At 36.6% G+C, this 14569-nt stretch overlaps 1 protein-coding gene across 3 annotated transcripts in view; it reads left to right on the plus strand.

The window, feature by feature from the left end:
- LOC124632055 (tolloid-like protein 1) overlaps nucleotides 1-14569 on the plus strand; it is an 84429-nt gene that overhangs the window by 69340 nt on the left and 520 nt on the right. For 2 of the 3 annotated variants that reach the window (XM_047166708.1, XM_047166709.1), the window contains exons 10-20: nucleotides 8340-8543; nucleotides 8721-8833; nucleotides 8973-9121; nucleotides 9365-9570; nucleotides 9889-10094; nucleotides 10489-10617; nucleotides 11037-11263; nucleotides 11900-12014; nucleotides 12345-12525; nucleotides 12846-13096; nucleotides 13374-14344. In XM_047166708.1, the coding sequence (XP_047022664.1) occupies nucleotides 8340-8543; nucleotides 8721-8833; nucleotides 8973-9121; nucleotides 9365-9570; nucleotides 9889-10094; nucleotides 10489-10617; nucleotides 11037-11263; nucleotides 11900-12014; nucleotides 12345-12525; nucleotides 12846-13096; nucleotides 13374-13613 (2021 nt within the window). In that variant the 3' untranslated portion in view covers nucleotides 13614-14344. Of the gene's footprint in view, nucleotides 1-8339; nucleotides 8544-8720; nucleotides 8834-8972; nucleotides 9122-9364; nucleotides 9571-9888; nucleotides 10095-10488; nucleotides 10618-11036; nucleotides 11264-11899; nucleotides 12015-12344; nucleotides 12526-12845; nucleotides 13097-13373; nucleotides 14347-14569 lie in introns of those variants that run through there. The other variant, XM_047166710.1, reaches the window with a different exon arrangement.

Genomic DNA, 14569 nt, shown 5'->3' on the forward strand with positions numbered 1-14569 from the left:
TGGTAAAGTGCACTTTATTTTACTTGCCTGTCATTGGATACCTATATGGATGGGATTGAAAAAAATAGGTTATTCACCATTTTGTAGCGGCGGCCATCTTGGATTTTTATTTCGTAAAGTGCAATGTGTTCTACTAGTCAATCACTTTCATTTGATACCCATATTGTATAGGTACTTTAAAAATAACTAGTCCCCCATCTTGTATATTTAGCCATGTCGGATTTAGGATGACGTCACATAGCTTAACATGCATTGTCATCCAAACTAAACATGTATGCAAAATTGCAGCTCAATCGGTTGAGGGCAAGTGCCTTAAAATTGAGTTGTAAAATTCCACCCGAACACACATAGTTACATACATACATACATACATACATACATACATTGCAAGTTAAATAAAAAGCTTGTAAAAAGAGGTCAACCGCCGAATCCAACTCGGCTGGGCAGCGTTCGGGAGGTGGACAGACGACTTATAAAGGTCGCCGGAGATCCACGGGGAAGGCCTATGTTCAATAGTGGACGTCCTATGGCTGAGATGATGATAAATGAATGTGGCTTTTATTTTTTGTAAAAACTAATTATTTTATTGTACAATTTAAATATTTTAATAGTAATAATTTTACTCGTGCTACATGTGCACATGACTGCATGGCTATTATGAATAAGAAATATAACATATAATACATATTTTATAGACTGATTTTGTGATTCCAAGCGTTTGATAGTTAGGAATATAAATTAAAATGCAACTATGTATCTGTTGTATTGAATACCTGCTCTTCTAACAGATTATGACCTGCTATTCTAAATAGGGATTTGATTTTCTATCTACCTAATGTTTCAAAGGCACAAGTATGCTTAACAAATTCAACTACAAAAAAAATTACATAACTTGAACTTTATGTTCAAGAGCAGAGAATTTACATTAGCATTAAAAGTTGACGAGTAGGTACTGGGAATATTTGACGAGTATCCGTACAAATCAGACGACTATTGGTACAAATCGCCCTTTTTTTACTTTTGCCTTAATAAGTACATAAACCCATCAAAATGATTAAAAAAACATTCGTTACTTAGAATAACGAATAAATACTCTATCATGTCATGCAAAAATTTTCATTTTCTATTGAATATTTAACACACAGTAGAGCTTCAAAGTCAGTGATTTCCGAAATCCGACGAGTATTGGTACGTTTACCTTATTGACTTTTTTACGCGTTTTCTTCATTTGACCATTCATTTATGTAATTGTTTTTTGAAGGGTAAAGAACCTATAGGTACTGTTGAAACACCAAAATGAAATAAAATAGAACGTACCAACAGAACTTTTCAATTTATATGTTAATTTTAATAGTTACAGAATTCTTAAAATATAATTTATTTGTTTATAAATTAAATTATCCAAAAACAACAGAAATCAGAACCATTTCTCGAGAGCTACAAAAATGAATTTACTCGTCTGTCAAGCAAACAAACGGATGGAATACTAATGTCCAGACAGACTGCTAAAGACATTATTGTTTGAAGCATATTTAGTTAAATTGTTTTGTCGGACACATTTTACCGAGTTAATTTTCAATTTTATAGGATAAAATTAAAGAATTTACGTTTAATCAAAGTTAATAGCTATCATGACTGTCGTTATTGGGTATTACAAAAGTGTTAAGTGTGGAATAATAAGACTGTTTGAAAACGACTTGTATTCCTGAGTCTTCCTGAAGCACATAAATACAACATACTGATTTATGTAATAAAATAAAATCTTTATGAAGGCGGATGGACAAAAATGATTTGATTTTAGAAAGAAATTCTATTTTTACCTCAACACACTAACGTCCCATTGTCTCATAATGTATCCTAAATCCATACAGCAGTGCTTACTCGTCAGTACGTACAAAAGAGCTCTTTCAGGAACATCGTCAAGTGTTTGCGGAGAACCTTTCCAGCCCAATTTTGTACGAGAGCGCACTTGAGACAACCCTCCGCTGTTGGCGAATCGTTAATTTTTGTAAATGCACGCAAATGGCTGTTACGTCATCGTGTTAGAGAGTTTAATGGTGGTAGCCTGTAATAGGTGCCGTTAATATAAGATTAGCAAACATGTGAAGACGGGATTCCTCTGTAGAGGCACACAAATATATTTCCTCTGGGCTTGCGCTAGAACATTTTTAATGTATCCGCGAAATTGCAAACTTTGTTTGCGAACATATGCTGGCAGTGGACTCGCGTTGCCTCGTACACTTTTTTGTTCGCGAACAAATGTGCGTGAACACAAAAATCAAATCATCGTGAGTATGCAGTCCAGTTCCTTCCAAAAATGAATCTTGTACCAAGAATTTAAGGTTTCCTCTTCGAACTGTTACTTTTCGTCCATAACGTTCGTATACCTTGTCACAACACCAACTAAATCAAACCAATACAACTCGTAAGCTCGGACCTTACAAACCCTCATTTGTATCGGCAAATTGTCTCCGCAATAATCCTTCATAGTAGAATACTTTGACGGCCATCTCGTTAAGCCTTATCTAGCAGACAAATGGGCGTTTGGACAAGCGGTCATAATCCAGTTTATATTGTTAGTAAGCCGCTGTCAAAAGAAGTTTTTTGTGGAGAACTGGTGGTCGGATTTGTGGGATAAGGCTGTGGTTAGACTGAGGGTGAAGAAGGCTAAGTATGTACGAGAAGTTATTTAAGTGACTGAAGAAGCTGGCTCTTCGGCTGCTAGACGCAAAGTTATGGGCAAGTAGAAGTTCAGCTACTAAGAATCTCAAATAGACTGTTATAAAATTGTTTGTGATTTGGGTTTCGCTTCTCCTTCTTGATATTTTACCCATGTACTGAAGGATGGTATTAGTCTATATATTTCATCACAGAACACTGCATTTTTTACCGTTAGTTTTTCAAAAAGTATTTTTTATTTTTTTAATATGCTACTACATACATCTTCAAAAATAACTTTGGCACTAAATCAGTATACGCAAGCAAAACATGCCGCATAAATCCCGCATAAATAAATTGATGAATCACTTCAAAGAAAGTATCTCAATAAAGATACTTTTACCATAAATTACCTTTTTACCTGACACTCGTTCCTTTAAACTGGGCTCGCTAATGACCGTAATTAAAATTAATTTGCTTAAGATCATTGGGACAACTTAATTACGAATTATGGCCACGTAAATTATATCTTTTTTATTTTTTGTGCAGTAGTCAGAATTTGCTGGTGATAAAAGTTAGCTTTGTTACACAAAAAGGTGGTACTTATAGAAAACGTAGGTGAGCACTTATCTCAAAAAGTCATAAAAAAATTGGTTCTATGTTCCCTAAGTCTAAACTTTTCTTCACCAAGATACTACACACCACATATAATTTTCTACACAAGGAACCTTAAAACCTTAAAACCCTTACAAGTAGGTACTCGTATAAAATAGCGACAAAAACCTACTTTCTGGGTGCTCTGAACCAAAAACTTAAGGGATTCGTCACGGGTATTTGGTCCTAAATACCAAATTAACGATATAGAAAAAAATATTCCTTTTTAAACATCTTTTAAGCGTCCTTTATCAAGTACCGTGAAATAGGATCCTTTTCGCACACAGGCACAACGAATGATTACATGACTACCTATATATGTATGTGTGTGTGTCTGTGTGTATAGGTTCAATACATGCAAATAAATCTACCATTTCGTTTGTCCGTAGCGAATATAAATGGATTCTGGTGAATTAATGAATTTATTACCAGCTTTTATTTTAAGTGGTCTACGGTCGGTCACTCGCGACGATAAATCTTTGTGGTGGATACCACCGGTTCTCGTGGGATACTAGATTAGGTATTTTGCGATTGGTTCACCTAAATAAAGGTTGTAGGTATAGTCTAAATACCTTGAATGAAAAATACTAAAGCTTGAAATAATTGAATTGAAAAATTTTTGTGTATCTTTCGTCACGTCTTTCATGAAAAAATCTGACACAAAGGTGCTTAAAATCCAATATAACGACTAATAAAAATAATCTTTGTTCTTTTTCGTGTATCTACAAATAGTAGACACGAAAAAAGATGTAAGTATTTTCGGATCTTAAGGTCCTAAGAAAACATATTTTTGTGATATGTCTCGTTCAAATATGCTTTACTTACACTAGTAAGGGTTAAAAAGGGACTTTTTATCAAATATCACATGTGAGTATAAAAAATATACGTGCAAACAAAAAATGAGGAAGATCCGATTGTTATAGAAATTGTAGACGTAAGGTTTATTTCTTTGTATTTAGGAATAACCTTTTCAAAATAGTTTTATCTATGTTACACTAAATACCAGTATTCCAACATATAAGAGGTTTTTCAGGAGTTTTCAGGCATCATTTATACTCCTGTGGCGGACTAAAACCTGTACAGTCGGAACTTTTTGTGTGTGTGTTTTGTTTTATATTTTATTAATTTTTCTCCTTCAAAAAAATAAGCAGACAGATTACAATACTTTTACAAATCTTGATGAAGCATTTTTATTTAGTTAGAATCCTGCGTAGCATGCTTATGAGCATCTCGCTTAGATGCTACAAAGCTAAAAATTAAGTTGAGCCTTCTAGCTTCAGTCAAAATAATGAACAATGAAGAGTTTATACATTTAATATTATGAAATAGATTGAAAATCCCGCGGTCTTTCCCCGGTAAATAATAATTAGGATGCAGTGAATCCGTCACGGTTAATAATATCAATAGTGCAAAACTTAATTAAAATCAACCGCAGGAGTTGTATTGTTTGAAACCATATTCGAAATCATTAATGCCGATGGTGATAATAATATTTAATTAACTATTCCATAGTACACGGTAAATAATTAACGTATGTATGTATTAATTAACACAATTTATACTTTGAGTTGAAATGTTGATCAAAAGGTTAATAAGCGTTGTATTTCAAGTTTAGTATCATTTGTAATACCTGTCTGCTTACATACATAATAGTTAAAAGTTTAGCACTAGATACTTAGGTTTTAAAGACACAATTCTTCGATACATCAACCCAATTTAATCTTATTTCATCTAAAAGAAATATAAAATTATATCTACGTCTAAAAACAACCTTTAAGTTACAACAGCCGAGGCCGTGAGTAAGAATCCCAAAAATGTTCAACATCGCCCTACCCAAGGCTGCGTACTTTATCTTCCGGCAGTCCGACACCCGAGATTCAGATTTATTCAGACACATGTGTATGTTTGAACTAGATCCTAACACATTTGCAGAAAAGGTCAGAAAGAAATTGTTTCTATAAATTAACTTCGTTCACGGCAGTTTTCCTAAAAGGGTGAGGCAGTGTTGAACGTATCTACCTTAGCACTTACAAACATTTACACGATTTTTCCCACTTTTGGTTCCCACAATTTCACCCACGTCCCGAGGGAACTAATTTCCGCATCTGGATAAAAAGCGACCTGTTATATTCTCAGGCTCTAGACTATGTATAAAAAATGATATATAAGTCGGCTCGATAGAGGTTTGGTGTTATAGCTAACTTATACCTAAATATTAGCAGGGATGCCCATTTGTTGAAAATATCAGTTTATAAAATATCAAATGATTATCATAAATGTCACTACTTTCCTCCGCAAACTTTGTGTTCTTAGATAGGACACTCAAAATTTACCAGCTGAGTACTTTTAAGCACCTTACTTCAAAAGGTACCTAATCCCCAATTAAAAGCTTTGAAAGCTTCCAGCGAAATACTCAAACCCTTTTTAAAGAAAAGGTACGTCGCAGACTCAAAAAAACATCATCCATTAAAGTGTAGAGTGACAAATACAGAAAAACAAAGGCCAGTTGAGATTTATTGTGCTTCGGAATTGGTTGGGGAGCTACCAGCCAGGACTGTAGGTCCCGATATATGGCTAGAGTGAGTAGTCTTGATTGTACCCATAAAATACTGGAAGGTTTTTTTGTGCCTTTGATGTCTTGGGAAACAAATCATTAATTGTTTGTTAAGATTCTTTTTAATTTGGGTTTAGTATTTAGTTTTGAAATAACTGATTAATGAAATGATCATCAACGCCTTGGAACATCTCGTGTAAAATATTTAACTTTTCAGATGCAGAAGTGCTTTGACATTTTCTTCATATAAACGCAATTAAAATGGCAAAAAAGCTTTCCCGAGATTTTCACGCTAAGACGATGTCACGTAACTGAATCAATTAGGTAAATAGTTCTTGGAAAATTTCAGTGGACTTCAAAGGATATTCCCTGTCATAATGGCTCATTAACTTATTTAAATCTCTCTCGATTTTATAATAACTACTTAACTTGGCGTAAAAATATGCACAGGTTTAAAGGCGATTTTCTACTAAATACATAGGTTTTAAACCACATTTTCACTCCTCGTTTCGGCTGTTTTACCAGCAATTAACTGATGTACTAGCTAGTTGATTGATCGCTCACTTCATCAGCTAGACTCTCCAAATGAAAATTGGCGCAGCTTTTTACATTTCCAACGGGATTCTAAGATAGTTATGAAAATAATCATGTACTTTTATACTTTACTGATTTGTCTTACGTTAGAAACGAGTGTTTAAAAGTTCTATACCTGAATTGGTAGCTTTTATTTTTAGGTAGTTTTCATTTAAGCATATTTGTGATCTAATTCAATTTGATATGAAAATATATTTATCATTCTTCATCATAAGCTAACATCTTCTCTTGAATTATCTCTTCAACTGTCACTTTCTTACAAAATACATAAATGATTGATGCATTTCGCTTAAAAAATAAAATATAAACATGCTTTACAAACCATTAAATCACGCCCCAGTTTTAAAGAAAATATCCAAAAAAATATGTCACATAATCAAAAACAAACTTTGCCAGACGCGACTGAAAATTAATCTTAAAAAACTGTTTTGGAAAGTCTTTTCAATACAGAGAGTCGAGTCATTCGTTCGCACATGGGGCTTAATATCGTGCAACGTTAATATTCGCTCGGTCGCCAAACATTGAAACATCAAACACTTACATACACGTAAAAAGAGCCTTTTTATAGGAACCCGCTCGTTCTATATAAAGCTAAGCGAACGTATAACGAATAACTTTGAAGTTGTTTGTATCGATAAACGCGATTGGAAATAGGTTGATTTTGTTTATAGGCATTTTGTAAGTATAAAAATACCTTTACAAGCTCTCACATTTTTTTATTGAAAAGATTGATTTGATTTATTTCCAATTTAAAGCAACACTTAACTTAGATTTGTTTAATTAAACGGCTTTTATGACAGACAGAAGACTAGAAAGATGTTAAAGATTATGCGTGTTACAATTCTCATAATTTCTAACCAATTAAAAATTAACATAATTACAACAATTTACACCCAAACCAACCTTAAACATTTATAAAGTACTCCAAACTCGCAAAGCCCCAGAATAAGGCCATCGAAAGCAATAAGTTTCCACTTCAATTCGCCACGCTTAGTGGCCAGTGCTGGAATCCTCTTCAACGCAAACGTTCCAACGTAACCCGACCTCTTTGTTTCACAACCTTCTCGAAATTCCTCAACAAAAAAAGAAAAAGAGGGGTTAAAGTAAACTGGCCAGTTAGCGATAGGAGATCGTAAATTCCCGTTGGTCGCTACCAGCTTTACGATTGCGGTTGTGCCGCTAAACTCTATTAATTTACACGCTCGAATATAAAATTAAATAAGCTACGAATACAATTTTAATTGGATCAGTGAGCCGAATTTGCTGACTATTGTTTCAATGTTGAGTGTCCCCAAACACGGTCCAATTTAGAATTTGGCACGCAGTAACGTTGTGTATTTTGTATCGAATTATTTTTATTGTGATGGGGAAATTGAATTTCTATTTGGTAGTCGGTTGTAGTACATAACTTCATTTAAACTTCGTGACTGAGTAGTTTGCATATGCTCATAAGTCTACTTAGGGAAGCTTCTTGTTGTGTGGGTGTCACACGTGTAATAATTACGATCGATTTCGGCAAAGTTTGGAAGAGAAATCCATTTGGAAATATCCACAGTAGCACATAGGTATTAAAGTCTGTTCTTTAGGCAAATGAGCCGAGAATTATAAACCCCAATGTAGGTTTTATTCATAAAAATACGTTGCGGGTTTTTATATTTCTCCTTCCGTACGATTTCTTTTTTTTCTAGATAAAATTCTAAAGTCTGTCTTTAACACGTGGAACAGCACTCATTGTAAAACAAACATTCATTGTATCCATATCGACCATATCTTTCAATAAAGTGGAGCCAATACTTTAGGCACTATATTGTTAGCTCCACTTATGTTTTTCCAATGCTTCTCTTACCAACTAGTAAGCAACACAAATATTCTCTTACAGAAATCGACATTCACAAATCGGAAGACTGCCGTTCCGAATGGGTGGAAGTGAGAGACGGCTACATGCCAGACGCTCCAGTCCTCAGTAGGATCTGCGGCTCCGGGAAAGGTCCCATGATGAGGTCTACTGGATCCAGACTTACTGTTGTGTACCAGCCGGGACCGAGACCAAAACCTCATAGAGGATTCAGGGCGTTTTATGAAGGTCAGTCATCAAATTTTCTAAGAACCTAAAATTACATTTTTGAATTGCAGACCTGACTTACCTCTTGTACTTTTTCGCATTATAATTGGCTTTATCAGATACGTAGTATAAATAAAAATATTTGCGAAAATAGCTTTTTAGAAAAGGTAATGTGAATCATTGTGTTATTTTTTGCAGCTGTTTGTGGCGGAGATATAGAAGTTGACAGCACAGGACATCTTGAATCACCCAACTATCCTGATGATTATCAACCCAATAAGCTTTGTGTTTGGAGACTTTCAGTACCACAGGTAACATTTTGCTTTCACATATCTTAAGTTATTCTCAAGGAACGTAGCAAAGTGACATATGATGATGGACTCTTTCGCCAGAAGTTCAAAAAATTTAAAGTTTCTAATCAAACAACTAACTCATAATTATTTTTTTAAGGATTATCAAGTAGCCCTTCGATTCCACTCGTTCGAGGTGGAGAATCATGACACATGTTCATATGATAAAGTGAAAGTTCGAGACGGTGACTCTATGGACAGCCCTCTCATTGGCATGTTCTGTGGACACAAAATACCTCCTGATATCAGGTACGTACCACTTTTCATGTATTAAGAAGGACAACTTAAGTACAGATTTTAAGCTATGCATAATGTTCGAAGCTATCTGTAGTTTTCTATTTAACAGCGGGATCATTATTGATGATTTTTGACGTCTTTAAAAAAAAGCAGTTGGTATTATACAAAAATCGTTGAATGCCGAATGTTGAAAGTTGAATGTCGATATCCATATTATAACAAAGAGTCGAAAAATTTTATACTTCAAAATTCCAGGTCAACCTCCAACAAATTGCTAGTAATCTTCGAATCAGACAGCACAGTGCAGAAGGCAGGCTTCTCAGCTACCTTCATGAAGGAGTTCGACGAGTGCGCGTCAATAGAGCACGGCTGCAGTCACTCGTGCGTCAACACTCTCGGCGGGTATGAGTGTGCTTGTGACATCGGATACGAACTGCATTCTGATGGGAAGAAGTGTGAGAGTAAGTGTACCTTTGGAATCAATAAGTAACAAGGGTGTAGTGACAAATCGGCAAAAAATGGTAATTTTTGATATGATCACTAACTGTATTGTATTTAGTTTAAGCTAAGTTTTATTAATCATGTTTAACAAAAATGCAATTAAAAAAATACAAATTGCCACATTGCTATTGTTCTGACTTAAGCAATGATTGAACCCAAATTTACTTGTTAAGAAACAATAACAATAATTTCAGAAACAGTTAATTTTGTTTAATGATATTCAAGAAGTTCTTAATCAACCAAGGACATATGACCAATAGCTTTATATTTGTCACCAGATGCCTGCGGTGGTTCTTTATACGCCCCCAACGGTACAATAACATCGCCATCATTCCCCGACCTGTATCCTCCATCCAAGAACTGCCTCTGGGAGATAGTCGCCCCCCCTCAACACAGGATCACGCTCAACTTCACCCACTTCGATCTCGAAGGCAACAATATGTATCAACAGGTGACGAAACCCTCAAACAGTCTGCTTAATTCGGTAGTTTCATATTTTATTTTCTTTTTTAATGCATGTGTCATCAACTATGCTAAAGTACCTCAGAAGTGAAAACACATCCCTATTTCTTTGGTCATAATCGGAATAGGAATTTCCCTTAGTGTCATAAAAAATAATAATAATATTTCGATCGAGTTGGCCAAGGTAGCTTTTCTTTCCAAGGAGGTATACAGTAGTGCAGAAGTGCAGACCCATGATCAGTCTTCCTTAATCTTGAATTTGTTATTTAAAAGATATCTCAAACTGTGCATGCAATTTTCTTGTTTACAAAGACATTCTTTTCTGCTTCCATCTTCTCTTTACTTTCCTCATACATAAGCTTTATCAACGTCTCCCAAACTGTAACAAATCATAATGAATGTATGATGATTGCCAGGAATGTGAGTACGATAGTGTGACGGTACACTCGAAGTTGGGAGCTGATGTGTTGAGAAGACATGGAGTGTTCTGCGGCCCAGCTCTACCGCCGCCGGTCACGTCTGATGGATCAGTACTGAGGGTTCAAGTAAGTAAGCCCGTGAACGAATATGCCAAACTAACGTCTGACGGCAGTTCCTCTTTCTGAAGGAACTTCTTCCCATAATAGAATAAAAAGTCATCAGTCAGTTCATCAACATTGATCCAGCCGTTTGACCATGAAAAGATGATAAGCACACGCTGACAAACTTTTACTATTAAGTAGTGCTTGAATTTATTAACCTCATATGATACAAGACAATAATGCGCTAGGAACATGGAGGAAGAAGAGATAGCGGTGATGTCATAAATGCTCTAGGTCGCGGGCCTTCTTGTAGGTCAAGCAACAACACAACAAGTCGTGATCAGTTACTAGAACTAACGATACATTACGGTACCTTTAGAAGCTATTTAAGAATTTCCCCAATATTATTTGACTCTAAAAATACCCTAATGTTCATAACACAGTTCACATCAGACGGCTCGGTCCACCGCTCGGGCTTCGCGGCCGCCTACTACATCGACGTCGACGAATGCGCCGACAACAACGGCGGCTGCCAGCACGAGTGCCGCAACACACTCGGCGGATACGACTGCGCCTGCTACAGTGGCTTTACCTTACATCCTAACCTGCATGACTGCAAGGAGGGCGGGTGTAAGCATGACGTCACTCAACCACATGGCACCATCTTCAGGTAAGTCTACTATAGCATATATAATAACATGCTCAGTGGCTACGACGGCGCTTGTTATAGCGGCTTTGCCTTACATCCTAACTTACATGACTGCAAGGAGGAGGAGGTGAGGGGGTGTAAGCATGATGTCACTCAACCACATGGCACCATCTTCAGGTGAGTCTACTATAAGATAGGGTCTGCCAACACCCTAGGCGGCTACGATTGCGCCTGCTATAGTGGCTTCACCTTACATCCTAACTTACATGATTGCAAGGGTGTAAGCATGACGTCACCCAACCACATGGCACCATCTTCAGGTAAGTCTACTCCTTCATGAGGTAAGGGTCTGCCAACACCCTCAGCGGCTGCGACTGCGCCTGCTACAGCGGCTTCACGCTGCATCCCAACCTGAATGACTGCAAGGAGGGGGGAGGTGCAAGCATGACGTCACTCAACCACATGGCACCATCTTCAGGTAAGCCATACAACTTGGAGAGAATGCTATAAGCCCGTATCCATAAATATGTAAAAGAAGCAGATTCGTACGGAACTTTGAGCAGGGTTGCCAACCAAACCTTCACATTTTTATCCTCAATCGTGGCTCAGTTTTCAAAAAAAAAAAACTGTTATCTAACAAGGTCCTGCTCTTTACAGCCCGAACTACCCTTCAATGTACCCACCACGAAAAGACTGTGTTTGGCAGTTTTCCACCACACCCGGACACCGAATCAAGCTGATCTTCCAAAAGTTCGAATTGGAACCACATCCTGTAAGTATCCACGCTTTAGCCTACTACATAAGATTAAAGTATGATTGTATAATTTACGTTGCTATGTCCGGGAAATTGGGTTGATCGAGTCAGATAGACCGTTACTCAGCTGCATTCAGTTGGACTGGAATCTGACCCCAAAATAGTCAAAAACTAGGCTGATGATATAAGATTCATTCTGAAACCATACCTACAACCACAAAATAAATTTCGCAGTTCCTCATACTGCCAATCATTTTTTTGGCATCTAATTTATCTTCGGAAACAGGTTTCAAATATAACAATTGCTTTAAGATTTTATTCAAATCTTACAAATCCAAACCTCATCAGGAATGCGCATACGACTACGTGACAATATACGACGGTGCTTCAGCAGACGAGAAGACGTTAGGCCTCTTCTGCGGCAATCGGCTACCCCATCCCATTGTAGCGTCGCAGAACCAAATGTATGTGGTGTTCAAGTCTGATGGCTCCGTGCAGAGGAGCGGGTTCCTCGCTAATCATTCCACTGGTGAGTGTTTATAATTCAAAATTGGGTATATTTTGAAATAGTGATTGGCCCACACGATGCAGTGCAGCGTTTCAAGAATTTTAAACTCAAAAAGCAGGATATCTGGTAGTTGCACCATTATATGTAATTTGAAGAATATTGAATCCATTTGAAAGGCAGTCTCTTGATTTTTAGCTCCCGATTTTTTGGCCAATGTCTTTAAATGACAACATTAAATCAAAGTTAGCAGCGCTGATCTAAAGAAATTACTCCTTGGATCTATTTACACAGCATAACCCATTCAATCAAAAATTTAAAAACTTTTATTTTCCATTCCCCAGCCTGTGGTGGTTACCTAGCAGCAACTGAAGCCGTCCAACACCTGTATTCCCATGCACGTTACGGCGACAATCCCTACGAGTCCCGTGCTAACTGTGACTGGAACATCGAGGCACCTCGCAACCACTTCGTCAAACTAACCTTCCTCACTTTTGAACTGGAACCTGAAACTAACTGCCATTATGATTACGTACAAGTGTTCGGAGGGTTGGATGGCAGTGGGGGCAATTATGGCACTTTCTGTGGGACTAAGGTAAGTTTTAGTGTTAGCGAAATTTAATTTTTGATAATATAGGTAGTAGGGTACGGTTAATTAGCTGAAATAGAAAATACAAATTAGTATATAGGGAGAGTACATAAAGTATGTAGGGGCAATACAATATAGGGAAGTATGTAGTCGAGTACATAAAAGTAAGTGTGACTTCACAAGTTAGGGTCATAGGCATACCCACAGTAACCTCTTAGTGACTAAATGCAAAACAATATGTAAATATTATGAATATTTTAACAAAATGTTTTTCGTTCATCAGATGCCGCCAGAAATAGTGTCAACAACCGAAGCCCTTCTCATTAGATTCCGCACAGACGACTCCCTAGTGTTCAAAGGTTTCTCCGCATCATATCAGATGGTGAAACCAGTGTGGAGCGAAGAAGACAGTTCCGAAGCTGCAGAGTATGATGAAGAAGAAGATGAGAGAATGCCCCCTTTAGTAGTCGGTAGGAGGGGACTTCGGGCCTCCATGCCACGGTTCGTTCGTCGTCCCACGTGACGCTGGCCGCTCCCCCGACACCCGAGACATCGCCGACCGCATCGCAATAACCGGATTTAATCCGTTTACGGTTTTCAGTTTTTGCAATTTGGCAACACTGGTGTTGCCGATGCCATCGTTGACGTTCAGGAATTGTAGTTGCCATAATTTGAGTACAATTTTTAATCAGTACAGTAAAATAGTTTGTATTTTCTTTTGTAACGAATCACTATGTCTTTTGTAAACCGGTGAATGCGGTCAGTTGATCTTAAATCGAAAAAGACACTATTTGAAATGTTATTTTTTACGACTGAATAAAAAATGTAAATAAATTAATATTCCTAGTCTAATTTAGGTATATTACTTAAAATAGCGGTTACCATTATAATATTCGTACAATGGACGTATGAATAGCGTAATTGTTAAACAAATAAGTGATGTTACTTATTAATCATAATAATTATTCAAGCCTTTTACCAAAGAATGTTCATAGCTCTCATTAGTCGAAATATGAAGACTTTTCTTACCACGTATTTTCAAGTTATTATATCAGCTAAATATTATGTTAGACGAGCACAAATAGTATCATTTTGCCATTTACATGCATTTATGTATTTTACCATATACATAGATTAGTTATAGAATTTGAGACAATATATAATTTTAAGTGCTAATTTAAGATGTAAAAAGTTATTTTATAATAGGTGTTCAATTCATATCAATATTTGAATACATTTACTGTATATTGTATACTATAGTTCGGCCATTCAGAGAATGCGTTCCTGACACGTCGCGATTGAACTGACGACGTAACTTTGCAATGGCGTTGCAGTTACGATAAAAATATTTTTGCTGGTTGTTTACCGTTTTAACAATTGAGGAGCATTAAAACAACATTATTATATCAATAATCAATGAATGTAGTTACGTCGTCAGTTCAATCGCGACGTGTCAGGAACGCATTCTCTGAATGGCCG

The sequence above is a fragment of the Helicoverpa zea genome, chromosome 7 (genome assembly GCF_022581195.2).
Source record: "Helicoverpa zea isolate HzStark_Cry1AcR chromosome 7, ilHelZeax1.1, whole genome shotgun sequence".
In the NCBI taxonomy this organism is placed as follows: Eukaryota; Metazoa; Arthropoda; class Insecta; order Lepidoptera; family Noctuidae; genus Helicoverpa; species Helicoverpa zea.